The sequence below is a fragment of the Orycteropus afer genome, unplaced genomic scaffold, assembly GCF_000298275.1.
Source record: "Orycteropus afer afer isolate SDZICR_OR568_19922 unplaced genomic scaffold, OryAfe1.0 scaffold00233, whole genome shotgun sequence".
In the NCBI taxonomy this organism is placed as follows: Eukaryota; Metazoa; Chordata; class Mammalia; order Tubulidentata; family Orycteropodidae; genus Orycteropus; species Orycteropus afer.
In genome coordinates, this window is record NW_006921820.1 from 3,536,465 (window position 1) to 3,558,801 (window position 22,337).

Here is a 22,337-nt window from a genome sequence, read left to right on the forward strand (position 1 = left end):
CTTCCTTCCGAGGAGTGGCTGATGGGTTTGAACCGCCAGCCTTCTGGTTAGCAGTCAAGTGCCTTAGGCACTATGCTACCAGAGCTCCCAATTATGTTTATGTTTTCTGTATTAATTTCTAAATCATTTGTCAGGACCCATCACTTGCCCTTCCCTTCCCCCTCAACAAAGATTTGGATTTGGATTACACTGAAATGATAAAGTAATTTAGCATAAAACTGACATCTTCACAATATTTAGTTTTTCAAATCGGAGAACCACATGACTCTTCATTTAATAAAAAGTATATATATTTTAAATGCCTGTAAGTAATGATTGATAATGTCATCATATCACTTCTGGTAAGCAGAACTGAAGATCTGAGGGGGAAAGCCAGCACTGGGACTGCACAGATGTGCAATCACCCCTGCTGAGATTCCAGGGGGTGGGTGGTGGTGGTAGAGGCAGCAGAACCAGGGAGAAATGACTGCCAGAAGATGAGATGTAGCCAAGTCAAACAATCAAATAGATCCAGAGTGAGGAGATAAATGAGAAACAGGAGGATGGACATGAATTCTTATAGTAAGGAAGGCAAGTTGCTAATGCAGATAGAGAGAAGCTGGAGAGGGGATCAAGCAGGAAGTCATCTTTGAACACTAATGAAAATAGACCACTGTCTTGGGGTGGGGTGAGCATGGGGTTTGTATATGTGTGATGAGGTCAATCCCACAGTCCCGGAGGAAGTCAGCCGTGGCAGCTGGCAGCAGCAGCAGGTTTACTATCTATCTTCCAGTGAGGAGAAGGGGGGAATTTAACGAATAGGTCCTGACCCAAGAAGGCTACCTTGGCTTACTCTTTTCACACTTCTTGTTATGGGCTGCGAGTCGGACCCGACTCACAGCAACCCCTCCTTGGGTTTCTAAGGTGGTATCACTACAGAAGTAGACTGCCCAACCTTCCTTCCAAGGAGTGGCTGGTGGGTTTGAACTGCCAGCCTTCTGGTAAGCAGTCAAGTGCCTTAGGCCTACGCTACCAGTTTCTACCTTGGCTCACTCTTTTTACTAGGATTGGGGAAAAGAAGGAAAAAAAAAAAAAATCCAAACACAACCCAACTAGACCACGCCTCTAAGATCTTAGGAGCCAGTACTGCATTCTTCAGAGCTGTACCTCCCCAGAGACAAGAGTGCCTGACTTTAAAAGCAATTAAGTATCTAGGCTATTTTAGGATTACTCCTTGACCACCTGGAATATCTTATTAAAGCACAGCTCAGATGTCCAAAGTAATTTTAGTTCCCATCCCTCACTCTTTCCCAAGTCAGGAGTTAACCCTTTCCCTAAAGTTTAAAGTACAGGGCAAAGCTACCAACTCTTTGCTTGGATTCCCCATACTCTGAAACCATTAAGAAACTGTCCTGTCCTTAAAACACCACTGTGGCACATACTTGGAACTTTTAGAGAGAGTCTTGAGTATTCTCTGAAGACACAGAATAGGAATTTGTTTCCTTTCTGTCTACTCTCTACAACCTAATAGATTTTCAACCCCAAGGTCAGGGATCTGGGCAAATTCCTAGGACCTGAAGCTCAAAAGAGTCATCAGCAAAATCACTAGACTTTAAAGGAGCTGATCTCAAGCTCATGGATACCAACTAATTGGTCTAAAATACAAAAAATAACTAAAGTATCTGGGCTGAACATTGCCGTTGGTATATTACTATCATTATATTTTTTTTAAATAAGCAACACATAAACGAATGCCGTTCTCTTTGGCCTCATCCGTGGTTCTTTAAAGTGTTAACCTGCATCACACTTGTGAATGCTCCACTGTTGGCTTGGTCAATGATGTTGTAAAGTTAAAAGTCCGATAGCAAGATCTTGGTATGAAGGAAAGAAAGCACTCTTTGCCCTCTCCCCAGCTTTAACTAACTGATTCCAGGAGGTAATGAGACATGTACAAGGGGGTAATGGGCAGGATTAAAGGAGAATGCTAAGAGCAGAGGGGAGCTCCAGGAAGTAAAACAGATACTGCTATAAGCAACACTGTTGGACTACAAAACCCTCCTGATAAGATCAGGATTACTGCTCTTAGCTAAATCACTTAGGCCTTGGAAGCACTAGCGTTATAATTATCAGATGCACACCTTCCGCCTTCAGGTAACTTTAGCAGGGACCAGCAAGAGCCTCCCTACCTCTAACAGCAACAGAGATCAATTTAGATTTGATGGCTTGGAAAAAGAGTTAAGGGGCACTTTTCTGATTAAGCAGTAGAAAGGGGAAGAAGAGGAAGGGGAAAGATGGGTGGCATTCCTACCTCTCCATCTGCGAAAACAACCACGTCATGCAACGATCAAGAAGACTGCAGATATGGGTGCTCCCACAAAAGAAGGAAGAAAAATTGAAATGCAATTCTGGTGAAGGACACCCTAATGCCAAGGGGTGAAGTGGTCCAGTCAAGTCCAAGTCAAAAAGTTCCAGATCCTTTTCTCTGTGAGAATCTGAGTTTGCAGCATCCTTAACTTATTCCACCCATGAACCATCAAATGAACTTTCATGACATTTATTCACACCACAGAGCTCTAGTCAGAGTTCCAAAAGTCAAAGCCTAGTGGGGAACAACTCATCTGACTTTCATCTGACAGAAAGGGGAAACTGAGACATGGAGACATGGAGAGGCCAAGTAAGTACTTCCATAGAGCAGGTTTCCTCAGGCAGAATACAGTTGCACTTTGAGTTTAAAAGTCAGCCCCATTTGCAGACTTTAAGAGCTTCTCCTAGGACTTCTTCCAACCCTACTCCTTCCATCACACTATGATGTAATGTTCCCACTCTGATACCAGCTGCTCCTGTGCTTCCTGCCACCTCCACACTCTAAGTCCCTTTCACCCTCGAACAGGGACTTACTCCTCTGTGACACTCAGGCACCTGGCATAGGGCCTGGCAGATGACTGTATTGAATTCTGGAGAAAATAGGTACCTACTTAAAAGAAGGTAGGCTACATGTTCTAAACAACAGTTCCATGAAAGGATTCAGGAGGAAACAGAAATCATTTCCTAAAGATAGCAGTTTAATTTTAGGGCCTGAAGGTAAAACTGAAGAGTGAGCATCAAAAAAAGGAGCCCATCATTCATAAGTAAAATTAGCAAAGCTTAAAAAGAGGATTAATGTTCAACGATAACAAGGGTTGGTGCAATGGGATCCTCAATACTGCTAGTAATATAAAATGGCATGACCTTTCTAAAAAGTAACTTGCCCATCACAATAAAAACAGCAATGACTACTATATTGAGTACTTAAGACATGCTAGGCATTGTTTCAGTATTTTATATGTATCAAACATTTAATCTCTACAATGCTGTGAGGTACGCACTATTATTTTCCTATTTTTTCAATGAGAAAATTGAGGCAAGAGGAAGTTGAGTAACTTTAAGTTACAAAGCTACCAAATGGTGGCACTGACAATCAAATGCAGGCTTGTAACTGCTTCAATTTCATAATCTCCTAGTCTTGCAATTCTGTATCTGTGAATCTATCATAAGGAAATAACTAGAAATATAGTACAATTTTACTTATAAAAGCAAAAATATAGAAATAGCCTAAATGCCTGTCATTAAGGGAATAAGCAACACACTAAGGTACTATTCATATAATTCAATATTTGGTGTCATTAAAAATAATGCTGCTTTTTAAAAATCCTTATTAATACCTTCCAGATAAACAGGTACATAAAAACCCAATTATAAAATAATAAAAAATATAGAAAATAGTTTTTCATAATCCTGGGGAGGGGAAGATTTTCTTAAGTATGACAGAAATCAGAATGGGAAAGATCAACAGACTTAGCTACATCAAAATCTTAAACTCCTACCTGATCCAAAAATAAAAAACAGAAACAAAAACCCAGAGCAAAGAAGAGTGAAGAAAATCAAGCAAGCAAGGAAGCAATCCCAGCCTCTCCAACTCTGAGACCAAAAGAACTAGATGGTGCCCAGCTACCACCACTGCTGACTGCTGTGAAAGGAATCACACACAATAGAAGGTCTGGAGAGAATGAGAGAAAATATGAAACAAAACTCAAAATCATAAAAAAGACCAGGCTTACTGGTCTGAGAAAGACTGGTGGAACTCTGAGAGACTATGGCCCTTAGACACCCTTTAAGCCAGGACTGCACTCAACCCCCTTGGCTCAACTTTCAGTCAAAGGATAAATAGGCCTATACAGTGAACAACAGTACTAGGAAGATATGTACTCATTAGAACAATCAACCATATGAGATCAAAAGAGTAGCATTTGCCCAGGGATAAAGCTCAGAAGGCAGGAAGGGATAAGAAAGAAGGATGAAGGGAAATGGGAAACACAGGGAGGAAGTGGAAGAATGCTGTTATGTTGTAGGGACTACAATGAATGTCACAGAACAAAATGTGTATGAATTGTTGAATGGAAAACCAATCTGCTCTGTGAAGTTCACCTAAATCACAACAAAACAATAAACAAATATAAAAAACACCACAAATAAAGTAAGTTATAAGGCAAAAAACTTTTATTAAAAATACTTGAAACATACATAAAGACAAGGGCCTATGCACCAGATCAGTAAGAAAAAAATAGACAACAACAGAAAATGGACAAAGGCTACAAGCAAGCAATACACGGACCAAATATGGAAGCCAAATAAACATATGAAAAGACAGAAATGTAAAAGGATTGGTAATAACCAGTGTTGGCAAGCATTTGGGAAAATACATTATTAGTGGCCAAGTAAATTAACATTGTCTTTTGAGAATAATTTAGCAGTCTGTATTAAAATTCCGAAGTCAAAGAAATGGAAAATTATAGAAGAAAGGTAACATCAGAATACTGGTCCAAAAAGTCTAATATTCACATAACAAGAATTCCAGATAGGACAAAAAAGGATGAAAGAAAATTAAAATCATACATGAAAAATGTCTTCCAAATAAAGACCACACGGTTTTAAGTAAAACAGTTCACTAAGTGCTCAGCACATCTACTCAAAAGTGTATCACTGGGAAATGTCAGAACCATGAACTAAGAAGAAAGGCCTGGCAAACTACTTCCTTTAAAAAAAAAAACAAAAAAAAAACCTGTGACCTAAAAGCTTTAAGAGAGAAAATTTAGAAATGTATAGAACTTCTCAACAGCAACATAACAGAGCAATTCTTTCAAAAATTCTTTTCAATCCAGAATTCTATATTCAGCCAAACTATTAACAAAATATGATAGAATAAAAGGATCCTAAGATATGCAAGAGTCTCCCAACATTTATATCCCAAGCAGCCTTTCTTAGGAAGCTACTGGAGGATGTGGTCCACCAAAATAAAAGAAAAAACAAAAAAATGTAGAAAAGCATGAGATCTAGGAAATAGGGTAATAGTTTTGTGGTGGTGGTGGTTGTTATGTGCCGTCGAGTCGGACCCAACTCATAGCGACCCCTCCTTGGGTTTCCGAGACACTATCATTAAGGAAGTAGATTGCCCAACCTTCCTCTCGAGAAGTGGCTGGGTTTGAACCGCCTTCTGATTAGCAGTCAAGTGCCTTAGGCACTAAGCTACCAGAGCTCCGAGTTTTGTGGTAGAAGAGTCATCAGTCAAATTTGGTGAGGCATCTGCTTGTTTATGTATTCATTTGGAGAGACTCTGTAGGCTCCAGAGCCAGGCTGGCTATAATCTTTAAGGAACCACCTGCCAGGCCTGGATCTCCCACAGTGCTGCTGGGTAGGTTCAAACACACAACCTAGCTGAGTGCAGACTGTCTGTGGCACCCAAAGACCTTAGTCAACAGTCAATTTTTGAACAGAAAGATGGAGACTCTTGAAGAGAAGACTATAGGGATAAACAGGAAACTGCTCAATTAAGCTTATGGATTTAAGGTACTGAGGGAAGATTTACAGTTCTACTGAAGATTTGGGGGATGAAATAATGAAAAGTAAACAAAACTAAAAAATTAGGCAATTAGTTTCTCCAGAAAAAACAAATAACTACATCTGAAAGGAATTGTAACCATAACTCACTTTATGTGGCTCCTGTGAATTATGGCGACCCTACAGAAGAGGGCAGGGCTTTTCCAAGGGTGTAATCTTTACAGAAGCAAACTGCTACATCTTTCTCTCATGAAACTGCTGGTAGATTTGAACCACTGACTTTTAGGTTAGCAGCTGAGCATTTGACCACTTCACCACTGGGGTTCCTTTCATCTGTGAATAACGTGTATTATATAATAATGTAAACCTTCTCTACTAATCATGTTGGAAGAATGGGTAGGGGAAGTGTGGATGTGTGTGTACATGTGTGTAGGGGGAGTTGGTATAAGAGCTAAAGCCACATTTTCCTTAGTAGGAAGTCGATAGATAATATCTAAAACAGAGAAATCAAGAAACATCATTATAAGCATGCCATGTAGAAATGAGGTAAATACCAAAAGAAACTGCTAAAAGTTATAAACCATGGCTTCTAAGTAGTTGGGAAGGCTGGAATTGTTTTTATGTTATAAGCCTTTAAGTACCATTTGTCTTTTTAAAAGCATGTGTAAGTATAAAAATAAAATTTTTTGATAAAAATTAGGAAAAAAAAAAAACATATATACACATATACACACACTTATGGAACTCTAGTGGCATAGTGCCTAAGGCATTTGACTGCTAACCAGAAGGTTGGCAGTTCAAACCTACCAGTGGAAGAAAGACCGGGCAATCTACTTTCATAAAGATCTACCACCTCAGAAACCCAACAGGGTCGTTATGAGTTGGAATCAACTCGATGGCAGTGAGAGTGTGTGTGTGTGTGTGTGTATGCACATACATCCTCTGATATACCAAAATTCAACCTCTTAGAATAATCTCCCTTGCCACAGAAATATATACACCAGGGCATCTACAAGGATGTTAGTGGGAACTTTAACTGTAATGGAAAAAATTAGACAACCTAGAAGTCATCAACAGTAAATAGGTTAAAGAAAATTGTGCTAAATAATTACTATGGAATAGTGTATAACCATGAATTGAAATCATATATAACGACTGACATGGAAAGATTTCCAAGATTGTTAAGAGAGTGTGAGTGTGAGTGTGAGAGTGTGTGTGTGTGTGTGTTGGGGGGGAGTAAGAGCTTGTATTTATGCATATGTTCAAGCTTACACATGCGTGGATGTGGTACTCACTCATGCGCCCACATGCACTCTCTCTCTTGTTTTGTGACTATACACTTGTGTAGGTAAGTACATAGAAACAACTCTAGAAGCTGATTCACTCCTAATTATGGTCTCCTCTGGGAAGGTAGGTGGGATTGAAGGGAATAGGGCAGGCAACAAGACACTGTAACATTTCTTTAAACTATAAATTTTTACTCTATATTTTTCTGTATTGTTTCTGTTTTTCATGAGCATCTATTGATATTACTTAAAAAACTTTGAGATAAATGATTATAAAAATATGAATAAATAGACCTTTATGGACACATAGAAAAGGACTGTCATAATACTGAGTAAAAAGCAAGTTTTAGAACAACATGCAGAGTTCCTGTTTTTGTTAGAAACAATTAAATTTGTGAAGAGAAAAGGCTCTGAAAAAGTATAGATTAAACTGTTAACCATACTACTGGAGAAGTCAGGCTGACATTTACTTCATATATTTCCATATATCTAAAATTATTTTTGGCAGCGCTGGTGGTGCAGTATTATCCTAAGGCATTTGACTGCTAACCAGAAGGCTGGTGGTTCAAACCCACCAGCCACTCCTCGGAAAGGTGACTGGACAATCTATGTCTGTGGAGATACCACCTTGGAAACCCGAGGAGGGGTCGTTATGAGTCAAAATCGACTCAATAGCAGTGAGGTTTTTTTTTTTTAATTTTATTTTATGAGTCAGTATTATTTCCATATATATAAAAACTAAAATACTTTAAAGTAAATTTTAATGTTCAAAAATGCTTATAATCTGTTAGGTGATAAAAGATAGGCACAAAATTATATATAAAGTTTTTTTCAATGTATCTGTAACAGGCTTGTTCTCCAAAAAAAAAGAAAACCCACAAAGCAAATACAAAAAAAATGTTTATAGTATATCTAGATTATGTGCTTGTGTTATTTTCTTTTTATATGTATTTGTATATTTTCTGTTTTCCACAATGACCATGAACTAACTACTGACAATCAGAAAACAAAATTAAATTTACTTTTACTGTAATGAGAACCATTGAATGAAGAAAGGAAGCATGGGAAGAAGTGAAGTGTGAGGGCTCAAAGTCAGATGCCTGAGTTCCCAAGTGCAAGACCACAAGCAGCCTAATTTACCCCCTTTTTGTCATCTGTAAGATAAACGCAAAACACAAAAGAAAGTAATATTAGGGTTTGCCTTGTACAATTCAATGAAATAAGGCAAGTATCTGGCACCGAAGAGCTCAAAAAATTTTAGCTATTAAAAACAGAAAACCAGGAAAACACAGACTCAAACAAAACCAAGGCAATGTGGAGGACTAATCTGATGTGGAAGGACTCTATAGTATCTTTCCTTCTCCAAAGAAAACCTCACATAAAAACGTTAGATAAAATTTAATACTCTGCACGCCTCACATCTTGCCAGGAACAAAAGGGAAGCAAAGTATCAGTAAGCAGTCAGTAGGCGCTGAAACCTAAGGGCTCAAGGGAGATACAGTTAGGAGCTAAGGCCGATGACTGGGGACTTAATTTCTCCCCCTCAAGGGAGGGGGAGTCCAGGCTGCAAGTCCTCTGTATGCCAGAAGCCAGAGCTGAGATAACTGCATAAAGCCAGAGGCCACAAAGGCCTGCACCCCTACCCCTGTAACTGGGGCCTAGAAAACCACCCAGCAGCCTGAAGCAAGGAACTCTGCCATCTGCCAGAGGCTTCATGGAAAAAGAGCGTTCACAATAAATGGAAACCCAGATTCCCACCATGTACAGACTTAGACTCCAAATCCACACTACCTCAAACCAGTAAGAATACACAAAACTTGTAGCACCACAGATCAGAAAATAAAATTCCCCTTAGGAAAGCTTCCAAATACAAGGCACATGGGACTTCCACAGAAACAAATCCTCACTCAAAATGAGCTTACGTTGAAAGAATGAAAAACAAACAACCACGTAAAGCAATAAACCATCAAAAAGGAGAGCAAGATGACACAGGAAGAACTCATGCCACAAAGAATAAGAGATCATAATAGAGTAATCTAAAAGCATATTTAAAATAAGCATGTTTAAAGAATGTGCAGAATTCTGATAACTGTGGAACACTGGGTAAAGAACACAGGTGGTTCATTACCATTCTCTCTCCTTTTGTACATTTGAAATTTTCTGTAATAAAAAGTTTTAACAATTCCATAATATAAAGATTTTTTAAAAGCTCAAAATGTTCAAAGGACTAAAAGGAAGGAATAGAGACCATGGGTAAGAACAGGCAGATTTTAAAAGGCAAAAAAAGAAAAGTATAGAAATGCAACAAAGATAAATACTATTACACAAACAATCGTGCAAAAATAATAATCTATGAGTGGACATACAGCCAAATACACAAGGTAAAGGGGAATGGGAAGGTAAATGGGACTACACTCATGAATAGGTACAGGTGTGACAGAAGACAATTCTACATATGTATTTATATGTCCTACAAATATATCTACGAATATGGTAGAGCATGCAGGGGGCAGGTATGAAAACTTCTTAGCTATAACCAAACACCTGGATGGAATGAGTTGCTGGGAGCTCAGGACCATAGAGACAGGGGATATGAGGTCAATTAGCTTAACACAGTCCACAAAAAAAACATTCTACATCCTACTTTGGTGAGTCTTAAGAGCTTGTGAGTGGCCATCTAAGGTGCAACTATTGGTCTCTCCCTGTCCAGAGTAAAGAAAATCAAAGATACTTGGAAACAGTTAGTTCAGAGGACTAATGGACAAATTCCAACCTCCACGACCCTGAGACCAGAACTAGATGGTAGCTGGCTATCACTGCCAACTACTCTGAAAGTGACCACAATGGGAGGTCGCAGATAGAGTGGGAGAAAAATGTGGAAAAAAACTCAAAATGATAAAAAAAAAAAATCAGGCTTACTGGTCTGATAGAGACTGGTGGAACCCCTGAGACTACAATCCTTAGGCACCCTTCAAGCTGGGAACTGAATTCACCCCCATGGTTCAACTTTCAGCCACATAATAGAGAGGCCTAGAATGTGGAACAGTAACACCAGGGAGGTATGCATTCCCCAGAACAATTATACAAGATCAAAAGAGCACACGTGCCTAGGGATGAAGTTCAGAAGACAGAAAGGGAAAGTACAAAAAGATGATGGTAAACAGACAGGAGTTGGGAAGAGTGCTGTTATGGTATGGGAATTGCAATCACTGTAAAACTAATCAAAATGTGCATGAATTATTGAATGGAAAACCAATTTTCTCTGTCTACTTTTACCCAAATTATAACTATTCCAGGGTTGCAGGAAGACGGACATAGAGATAATGTGTATAAGAGAAGAGACAGGGAAGATTGAAACACAAGGTTCAAATAGTTCTATTAGAATAGTAGCCAAGAAAAACAGTGATCAAGGGAAAAAGAAAAGACATGAATCAGTCAGGCTGAAAGAGTAGACCAAGGCCTAAGCCCAAATCTAGCATACTATAGTTGAAGTGCAAAAGAGCAGGACCAAAAAGGAAAATCTTGTAAGTACGAGAGAAAAAGACTCAGAAAGATCACAAGTAAACTGACAGAAGACTTCTTACAAGCAAAAATAGTTGCTAGGAGCCAATGGAATCATATCATCAAAGTGTATTGGAAAACAGTCAACTAGAACCCAAACTATAAACAGTTATGTAGGAGTGAGCGCAAATTAAAGACAGACAGACAATAAAGTTTCAATTGGTTGTTATTCTGTAAAAATGTGTATAAATGGTAAATTTTGAATGTGTTATTTTAATTAGATGTAAAATCCAACATCTATTAAAGAGAACGTACAATGTTCTCTTAATGAAATTTGATATATATTTTTTTTAAATGTAAATTTTCACACATACCAAGACTACTTACAAACCTCTGCTAAAAAAATTAGTAAAAAATGGAAAAAGGAAACTGAATCCAGACAAAGAGCAGTTTATAAGAAACAATGGAGAAAGATGAGAAGGTAAGGAAGGGCAGGAAGCTAGATCAATGCTAACAGAACAAAAAGAATGGAAATAATGAGAATGCTGACACATTGTGAAAATCACAACCAATGTCACAGAACAATCTGCACAAACACTGTTTAATGGGAACCTAATTTGCTATGTAAACATTCACCAAAAACAAAAACAAACACAAAAACCCCAATTAAACAAAAAAGCAATGGAGAGACAAATTTATAAAGCTGTTGGATGTAGACTAACTGTGGGAGAGTTCAAACAAATCAAACGAAGAGAGTAGCCACAATAATCTGGAAGATGGGAGTGCAGAGATAGAAAACTAGAATTTCGAAGACCCTAATTGGTGCAAATGGTTAAGTGCTCAGCTACTAACTAAATGGTTGGTGGTTTGAATCCACCTAGAGGTGCCTCAGAAAAGCCAGGCAATCTAATTCCAAACGATCACAGCCATTAAAATCCTATGGAGTGCACGTGTACTATGAAACACACGGGGTTGCCATGAGTCAAAATGGACTCAATGGCAACTGTTTTCCCCCCACCACCACTATCTTAAACTAGTATACAAAGTAAAGAATACAAGTTAAAATCTAAAAGTAAGCAATAAAAGAATAGAAAGTATAACTTTTAGATCAGTAGAGGAGACAAAAACTGAATAAAGAAAATGAAATTAAATCGAAAGGCAAGAAAAGAGAACACAAGAAGGAAAGGAAAAACATGGTTAAATAGAAAAATACAAAATAAGAAGGCAGAAATAGGTCCAAATGTATCACCATTCCTAACAACTAAATGGATTAATCCACTAAAAGACAATAATATGTCTTTTCTATGTGGTCTCAAGATATAAAGACCAGGATATATAAGAAAAAATTACAATATATATATATATATATATTTTTTTTTTAGTCAATTTTACACTGTATATTCTAATTCACCTCTCTCAGGAACTGATCATGCAAATAAAACTTGTTGTTGTTGTTATTTGCCATCGAGTCGGCCCCGACTCATAGCGACCCCTCCTTGGGTTTCCGAGGCAGTATCACTACGGAAGTAGGATTGCCCAACCTTCCTTCCGAGGAGTGGCTGGTGGGTTTGAACCGCCGGCCTTCTGGTTAGCAGTCAAGTGTCTTAGCCACTATGCTACCAGAGCTCCTAAATAAAACTTAGGAAGGTTAAGAAAGATTCGAGTAACATAAACTTCATCCAATAGACATATATACAACCCTGCATTCATCTATAGAATATATATTCTTTCCAAGCACACACAGGGCATTTATAGAAACTCATCACACACAAAGCCAACACAAAGGATATCTTAACAGATTTCAGAGAACTGATACAAGACTGACCAGTTCTCTTACCACATGTATTTAAGTTGTAAATTAGTATTATAATAAATCCACATATTTGGAAACAAGAAAAGCACACCAGCATAAACCATGGATTAAATAAATATTCACAACTGGAACAATAAAATGGTTAGTATTAACCAAGAATGAAAGCTTTACATACCAAAATTTGTGGGATACAGCAAAAGTGAGACCTAGAGCAAAATCTACAGCCTCACATACATTTAAGTAACAAGAAATTCAGGAAATGTTAAACATACAACTAAAAAGGCTTAACAACAGATCACGTACAAACGATTATAAGTAGAACTGGGGAAATATGCGTAAGATCAGTGGACTGTATGAACATCAATATCCAGGTTGTGATACTGTACTGTAGTTCTGCAAAATGTTACCATTGGGGAAACTGGGCAAAGTGTACATCGGATCACTATATTATTTTTTGCAAATACATGTGAATCTATAATTATCTCAGTAAAAAATTCAATAATAATAATAATAATAATAATACTACAGTAAATTAAAAAAAAAAAGGGAAGAAACAAATGTTTATTGACTTCTTACTATGTGCCATGATGGTACTTCAGACACAATGATCAGCAAAACAGACATGGTCCCTGTTCTCTCAGAGCTTACCATTTAGCATAGGAATCAGATATCAAACACATAAAACACACAAATGTAAAATTACACCTACTCTCCACCACCTCATTATCTGACATTTCACATTTACAACAACCGTTAAAAAAAAAAAACAAAAACCACCAAATACCACCTGACTATCTGGCACATTGATGATGTAAGTCTGGCAGTAATGAAACTGAGTTGAAAGGCAAGAGTAACACTGGCTATGATGGTTAAGGTTATTTGTCAACCTGCGTAGGCCATGATTCTTGGTGGTTTGGCAGTTACGTAATGTTATAATACAGCAGTTATGTAATGCTGCAGTCCTCCTCCATCTTGTGATCTGATGTGATCATCCTCTATTTTTGTGTAATGCCATTCTTTGCATAATGACCTGGTCTTTGGAACCCAACCATGTCATCAAATAAGGACTAAGTAAACAAATACCAAACCCACTGCCATCAAATAGATTCTGACTCACAGCAACCTCCATTGGGTTTCCAAGGTTGTAAATCTTTACAGAAGTAGATCAATTGCTTCATCTTCTGCTCGTGGAGCAGCTGGTGGGTTTGAACCACTCACCTTTTGGTTGGCAGCTAAGTGCCTTACCCACTATGCCACCAGAGCTCCTTAAAGAAGGACTAGGTGTGTAATGTTCAATGACCGTGTGTAACAGGAGAATCTTATCTCTAAGAGTGAGGATAGTGCCCCTGAGGAAGTGATGTTTAAAGTTAGAACTGAAAGATGGGGAAGAATTAGCCTGGAGAAGAGAGTTTTAGGCAGATGACTAGTATATACAAATGCTAAGGTGGCTGGAGAAGTGACAGATAAGGAGACTGGCAAAAATGAGGGGTCAATTCATACATATTTTAGTGTTTACAATAAGAGCAACTGGACATTATACCTGGAACAGTATCAAAGTAGTAACAGTCCAGTTTGCTTTTTAGATCACTCTACCTTGTGTCATGGATGGATGAAAATGTGCAGAGGAGCACAGAAACATGCTGAGAGCTACAGCAGTAGGTACACTGGTTAGATTAGACAGATGATGGTAAGGAGGGTGAGAAGTGGCAGGACTCTAGACATTTAGATGGCAGAACTGACTAATTGGTGATGGATTGAAGATATTTAGATGGCAGAATTGATAAGACTTGGTGAAAGATTTTATGATGGACTGAATGTGAGGAATAATAGCACATAAGGTATGATAGAGCATTAACTCCAAAGTTTCTGATATTAAATAAGTGGATAGAAATGCCATTTACTGAGCAGAAAAATAAAGAAGGAAGTAACTGTGGAGTGGTAGACTGGAAATCAAGAGTTCAGTTTTACACGTGTTAAGCCTGAAATGCCAGTAAGACATTTAAGTGGAAATGTCCAGAAGGTAGTTGGGAATACACACATTGAGCTCAGAATAGAAATTTGGGCTCAAGCAACATACACTGGATTCAATGAATGGCCAGATAGAAGACAAAGGCAAAGAGATAATAGAAAATAAGCAGACGGTGGGGCTCTAGAACAAACAAGAGAATGATTCAAGGAGGGAGAAGCTGATCGTACTCAATACTGCTAGAAAATCAAATGAGGGTAGGACAGTGGGGTTCCACAGAGTGGTGGTCATTGGTGACCTGAGCAAGAGTAATTTCAGGGACATAGGAGAGATTAGAGTGGGTTGAGGAATGAATGAGACGTGACAAAACAGAGGTAGGGGGTGACAGCAATTCCTTTGGGGAGATTTTTTGCTGGAGGAGAGGAGGCGATTAAGAATACAGAAAAAGCTGGAGGGAAACATGAAGTCAAGAGAAGGTTTTTTAAAGTGTAACAATGAAATGAGGTTGATGGTATGATTAAAGGATTTTATGATGCTGCTTTTTAAATGGGAGATCACAGAACATGTGTGGATATGGGAAGGGCTTCAGAAGAGGCAAGGGAATGGGGGTTCACTGATAGAGCAAGATCCCTGAAAATCTTGGCAGGGATGGCATCTAGGATATGTGTGAAGGGATTAATCCTTGGTAAGAAGGACTGGCTTTTATTTTGCTATGACATATCAGGGAGCTCTGGTAGCGTAGTGCCTGAGGCACTTGATTGCTAACCAGAAGGCTGGCTGTTCAAACCCACCAGCTACTTCTTGGAAGAAGGTGTGGCAATCTACTTCCGTAGTGATACTGCCTTGGAAACCCAAGGAGGGGTCGACTATGAGTTGGGTCCGACTCACCTGCACATAACAACAACAACATGACATATCAGGCAAAGTCACCGGCGAGGGAAGCAGATGGAGAAATGAGAAAGTGGAAAAACATGAAACTACTTTTTGATGAGTGGGAATGCAAATTTATTAGAGATATATAAGAGGTTGCTCTGTGGCACTGAGGACCCAAGTTAAGTCAGGGATCAATGATTTGTAAGGATCTAATATAAACATCGTTAGTTGCCATCAAGTCTGCTCCGACTCACAGTAACCTAATGTATAACAGAACAAAACGTTGCCTGGTCCTGTAGCATCTTCATAATTATTGCTATGTTGGAGTCCACTCTTGTGGCTATGGTGTCAATCCATCTCATTGAGGGTTTTCCTCATTTTCACTGACCCTACACTTTGCTAAGGATAATGTCCTTTTCTAAAGATTGGTTTTCCTAATTATGTGTCCAAAGTAACTTAAGTAAAACTTACTTCTTACCTAAAGAAAAAACATACCTGTATCCCTATTCTTCTGGCAGGGAAAGCGGGAGCTTCAAAAGTGCAACTGTTTGAAAGGTTTCTGAGAACCCCAGAATAGCAGTTAATTTGTAGATCTAAAACACTTGAAAAGGAATTGTTTTAGAGTGGTGCCCAGGATTTATGGAGCATATGACCTACAAAGGTAGTAAAGACTGAAGAATGATATTTTCAAAAGGTATTTAGATGCTAATTTGACGCAACCTTTCTTTGTGTAGTGGTATAAATTTTACAAAGGTCTTTCACACTGATATTCTCCTTTTTCCATCTTTGCAGTATCTTTAAAACATCTCTGAGGATGGTGAAGGAGGTGTATCATCCCCTGGAACAGGTGTTTGCATAGGTTCAGAGAGGTAGGGTAGGTCACTTGTCTGAAGTACTTCAGTAGTAAGCCAATGGTGGAGCTGGGCTCTAAATCCACACAGCTTGGCTCCAAAACCAATGCTGACTTAATAATTACATCTGTTACTAAGTAACAAGTTTACCAAGTATTAACTCCCATAGCCTTCTAGAGTTAATATTTTAGAAGGGCAATCTAGCTCTCTCACAAATCACCCTAGATATCAGAGAAGGCAGGCTGGCTGGAAGGACTGCTGGTAGAGTCTAGTAAGAGATCTCAAGTTCTAAGTCCCAATTCTCTCCCCCAGTGAGTGTCTCTTCACTCAGATGACTATAGAAGGAAGACACGAACTCAACACTGATTTTGAAAACAGAAGTGATGAAAACTCAAAGTTGCTAAACTCCTCAAGCAGTTACTAAGACTGAAGCAAAAAAGGATGGAGGTTGTAGAAACCCTAGGGCAGTGTCTGACAAAAGCACAGGACACACCCTCCTTCTAATTAGAAAATCTAAAGTGGGGTTTCTCAGCCTTGGTACTAGTCACATTTTGGACAGGATAATTCTTTGTTGGGGGGAGGGGATGTCTTATGCATTATAGGATATATAGCAGCATCCCTGGCCTCTACCCAGTAGACGCCAGTAACAAATCTCCCCATCCCCAATTTTGACAACACAATGCCTCCTGACATTCATTATCAAATGTCCTCAAAGGGGGGCAGGAATTGCCCTGACTTGTTAATCACTGATCTATAGGTATTTCACTGTGATCATAGAAGCCAAGGGCATGAAAGAGATCCTTGCAGAAAAAGTGGGGAAAGCCTATGACCATTTTTTCCCTAAGTAATAGCTTGCACAATTTTTATAAATAGGTTCAAATGTTCCCAAGACAAGCAGTATGTACCAAGAAAAGTAGGCTTAACCCAAGGGACTATGCCTTACTCCTTAGAAGGACTCTTGGCAATAGATTCTGGAGAACAAGCAGCTAGTCATACCTTCTTCCCACACTCAGTAACCAAAGAGACTGCCAAAGTATGCAGAAAATCAGACATACTCTATGGCCCCACACTTATCTTTTTCTTCTATTGAGGGAGTCTATGTCCTTCTGGAAGTCTGATTTCACTAATGGGCTCAAGACAGACAAAGCCTGTACTGCCTAACCAGCCTGTTTCCTGAGAGGACAGAAAACCATCTTTAACAGGCCAGCAACACCGCCCAGTTAGCTGTGTGCTGACAGGGCTCTATCCATCTCCCTGGAGAGGAGGGACTCTCTCCTCTTTGTCTGTTGTCTTGTTTTACAATTATTTACTCTGCCCATCGAAATCTGATGGGCTTTAGAATGCTTGGCTCAACAGTATTATTCATCTTCCTATCACTCTAATGTTAGAAAATAATACATTCTTTCTAACAATCAGAATTTGAGAAGCAAATGTTTCCTAAGAAGTTCTTCAAAGAGAATCCATGAAATAATTTTGTCTTTACATGTGTTAAGACAGGGATTTGGAAAGCAAAAGGTATTTTTTTTTTTTTCAGTTAGCAGGTGCTTTTTCACTTCTCTCTCTCTCTCTCAAATATACTTTTGAGACTCCTTGTTGGTTTACTAAGCTATGCTGTAGATGAAATTAACTTTTGTACTAAGCCTTGGTGTCTGAAACAAAACCCTGTTTTAAAACATCTGCACCATGGCACTGACCTGGCAGTGAGACTTCAGCAGACACAGGACAAAATCAGGTTATTGCAACCCAAGGCCCAATTCCCTTTGAGGTTTCTACCCTGCCTCCACTAGACTATGAGCTCCTCGAGGGAGAAGTCTGCCTTAGTCCATGGAATACAGGCCTGGCACAAAGCAGTGCTCTGTAAAATGTTTAAAAGAACAAAATGGATGCTTGTACCTGTCAAAAAGATCATTTTGTGTCAATTGTAAAAGATCTTTGTAACTGTTGCTGGAGCAAGGGATACTCTTACTACTCTCTAAGAGTTTAACTGCACAGAGATTAAAAAAAAAAAAAAAGGCCTTTGAACTATAACAGCACCCCCCCAAAAAAAAGCTCCTTTCATGGTTCATGGTTTCTATATGCTTTCCCAGGATATGTGTATTTGGTAGCCTCCAGTCCAAACACAACTAAAAACTAAAATTTAAAAAATTCTAAAGCATGGTATTTACTCCTTCAGAAGCAAGATTTAGACAAGGAAGGAGAGCACCAATAGAATTGATTTTGAAAATTAAATTCAAGATGGAAAAAGGAGGTGCACATATAAGGTCTTAAATTATTGTTCCAAAATGATGTCCTAGGAGAAAGGAAACTTAAGGTGAGGGATTTAGGTCTCATCTATACTGACACAAAACATTTTGGCAGGTGCTCTGTCAGTAAGTCAGTCTGTTATGGTAAGTACACCTCAGAAACCTGAAATGAACTTGATGGGTTTCAAAGCAGCCAGTCAGCCCCAAGCACGAGCTGTGCAGCCACGGGGCTGCTGTCATCGAGAACACAGCACTGGGTGCTCTGCCACTGCCCACACGTGTGCACACGCCAGCTCTGAAGAGCTGCTCTTTTCAAAGCCCTAATGGCTTGACCTCAACACCTGCTGCACTTCCTGAAGACAGACAGTCTCTGGAACTCCACTTGTTCCTTGCACGCAGCTGCACTTTCTAGGAACAACCGCACAGACACAGAAGCTGGCCAGCTGCCAAGGTGGGGGCAGCCCAGCCGCCTCGGGCCTGAACTTTCCCAGTGCTGTCAGGGCGGGATGCTGCTATGAGCTGATTCAGCGGCCGGCATGGAACGCTGCCAACCACACAGCAATGCGGGGGCTGCCAGCAACTCACAGATGTTTTGCTAAACCAAAGTCATCAGCCAGGAGGCGGGTCTGGGCTGGTGGCCAGGGTACTGCTGTCACAGAAGTTGGTATTCTCTGGTCCTAGTCCTAGCTCTGTGACTACTTCCCTCGGACCGAGGGAAAACCTTTGTGCATCTCAGTGTCTTCCCTTCTTCAGACGCATGTCTATGTGGAGGTAGGAGAGGATGGCATCCAGATGAATGGTGGTAAGTGGTTAAGTGCTCAGTTGCTAAACAAAAGGATGGAAGTTCAAACCCACCAGCAGCTCTAGACTTGGTGATCTGTTCCTGTAAAGACTACAGCTTAGGAAACCCTATGGGGCAGTTTTACTCTGTCATACAGGGTCATAATGAGTTGGAATTTACTCGAAGACACACAACCATCACTTCCACCAGCACCTACCATGTACCTGTTTTTGAATAGACTTTGATGTGTTAGGTCAGTTAATCCTCACCAACATCCTTGGGAGCCACACTTCATTATTTTTATTTCACAGATGAAAAGATCCAGGCTTAGATCAGTTAAGAGCCCAAGGGTAGTAAATGGAAGAGTGAGGGATTTGAACCCTACTTCTCTGTCTTTAGAATCTACTACAGTTGCCACTGTTGTAAAACTCAGTCAACTGTATGGGGCTCTTTGGTCCAAAGATGCAGAATTTTTTAGGTGCCTAAGGACCTTTCTGGGAGCTCTGGTAGCGCAGTACCTAAGGCACTTGACTGCTAACCAGACGACTAGTGGTTCAAACCCACCAGCCACTCCTCAGAAGGAAGATAGGGCAATCTACTTCCGTAGTGATACTGCCTCAGAAACCCAAGGAGGGGTCGCTAAGTTGGGTAGGACTTGACGGCACATAACACCACCAACAACAAGGACCTTTCTTATACGACGTCTCAGCACTTCATGACTAATTTCTACACAGCACCATGGAGCCATATGAAGAATGTGTTTATGGGGAGTGCTGGCTTTACTATGAACTCCCCATCTAAGCTCCACAAGTCACTACCCTGAAATAAGTTATCATCACTTCCATTCTTTGAGAGAAGAAAAACTGTACTGTTGATCAACAAGAGAAGAATGAGAAAGCCCTGGCTGAAAACATTGATTCCCTAGGCTCCATACCTTGAGCTATTTCATTAGGGCCCAAAAATCTGTATTTTTTTAAAAAGCTCCCTAAAATAAATAAATAAATAAATACAATAAAAAGCTCCCTAAATGATGTAGGAGATCCTACATAAAGAGGGAGAACAATGTGGTACAAAACTCAAAATCGTTTGGAGGCAAAAAAAAAAAAGAAGAAGGTGGGGACCAGGTTTGCTGGTCCAATGGAGCCTGGTGTAACCACTGAGACTATGGCCCCTAGTTGCCCTTCAGGTCTGGAATTGAACCCACAACTGTGGTTTCCAGCCAAACAAAGTACAGGCATGTGAGTTAAACATTTACCTCAAGTAGACACATGCCCTGGAGAAAACAATCATGGGAGAAGGAAGGGCTGCTTATGCACAGGGAGATAGCTCAGGGTGCAGAAGAGTATGAAGGGATGGACACTGGGAGGAGGTAACTATGGGGAGGAAGTGGGAGGGGAGCTGCTGCATTGTAAATTTTGGTCAATGACATGAGACAAAGTATATGTGAACTGCTGTATGAAAAGTGAATTTACTCTGTAAATCTTCACCCAAATCCTAAAAAAAAAAAAAGCTCCCTAAATGACTCTGATGCTCCGTGATGCTTGGAAATCACTTAAGCTTCGCTTGGATAAAAAGAGTGTTTTGAGGCCTACTCTTCCTTATTTCAAAAAGAATGATATAAGAGTGAAATGAATTCATGTCGAACAGGCTCTTGGTAGGAAACATACAAAGTGTAAGTACTTCCTATCAGCTATTTTAGCTGCAAAACAACAAACTGCCTTAAACAGCAGACTACTTAGGCAAGACTGTTCCTTTATATGATTATTAGGAAAACTGTACTTAAAAGCACACATATGATTTTCAGACAATCCTCACACCATTGCTGCAACCTCATTCTTCTTTTAAAAAAAAAAGAGAGATTGAAGCTTTACTTAATAAAACATAGGTTAAGTGAGAAAAAATGTCAGCATCTATTTCTGTCTTGGTTGTTGGTCATCAGAAGTGGGAGAGAAGGCAGAGCCTGGCATAGCCACTGTGCCTGGCATTCCAGTACCCCTCTGGCCCATCTTAAGAAAGAACAAATGACCTCCCACACCAGAAAAACTGACCTGCTTGAGTTGTTCATCCAGATTCCAGCTCGGCTGCCCAGATGTGGAGACTGAAGGTGGGGCCTTGGAAGCATCTTTGGTATGGTCTTCTTTAGTCTGTGGTCCGTGAGGCGGGAGCCCTGGTGCTGGAATGAGACTGGACATGGGCGCTGCTCTGGGATCTTGGTGAGCTGCTTTCTCCGCATGTGAATATTTTGAAGCAGTCTGTGTCCCTTTCTCAGCCACCTCTGCATCTTCATCATCCCCATCCTCATCTTCCAAATCTCCTTCCTCTTCCTCAGGCTCTGAGTTCACACTGCTTCTTTCAAAAACTCGGGGGACTGCTGTGGCCGATGGAACTCTGCCTAAGGGATTCAAGACAGGGCTGGGAGAAGGCCTTCCAGGTGTGGCAGAAAGGAGAGCTGGCTGTGTGACCAGCTTCTGGGCATACAAGAACTGGGCTTCTCTCATTTGCTGTCCCTGCTTCTCCCGGGCATCCATTTGCAAAGATGCCAGGTGTGGTTGCTTCTGCTGGTGCTGCTGCTTCTGCTGCTGCTGCTGCTGCTGCAGTGACTCCATCGCTGCCTCAAGCTTCACCCACTGATTGGCATGGCTATGAACCTGGGCACAGCCCAGCAGGCACACTGTGTCTGAACCTTAAGTGATTAACAGAAACCACAGAGGAGGAAAAAACAGAAACTGTAAAACAGGTATAAAAAGGCTCTCCTTTCTCCAGCAAAGGGCCATGAGTTTTGAAAGTAGCCTTAATCTCACCACACCTGAGTTTTCAGATGACTTAGTGGTGGGGGTTTTGGGGAGGGTAGGGAGGAAAGGCTGAGAAAAGAGGAACAGAATTTAAGAGGGGAAATATAGGATGAAGCTCAGGCCCACTGCCATCAGTCGATTCCAACTTATAGTGACCTACTAGGACAGGGCAGAACTGCCCCATAGGGTTTCCAAGGCTATAATGTTTTAAGTAGCAGACTGCCACATCTTTCTCCTGCAGAGAAGCTAGTGGGTTGGAACCACTGACCTCTTGGTTAGCAGCCAAGCACTTAACTATTGTGCCACCAGGGCTCCTTTGCTTGCTAGTGGTGCACGGCTGAGGTTTAAAAAGAAATAAACCCAGAAGATACGTAGTCT

General features: G+C 40.1%; 1 protein-coding gene across 1 annotated transcript in view; it reads right to left on the reverse strand.

The window, feature by feature from the left end:
• The window catches only part of ARID3B (AT-rich interaction domain 3B), a 50,530-nt gene extending 28,757 nt beyond the window's left edge, over positions 1-21,773 (reverse strand). The window contains exon 1 of the mRNA XM_007948964.2: positions 21,216-21,773. Within this exon, the coding sequence (XP_007947155.1) occupies positions 21,216-21,773 (558 nt within the window). The remainder of the gene's footprint in view (positions 1-21,215) is intronic.
• Positions 21,774-22,337: the final 564 nt, after the last annotated feature.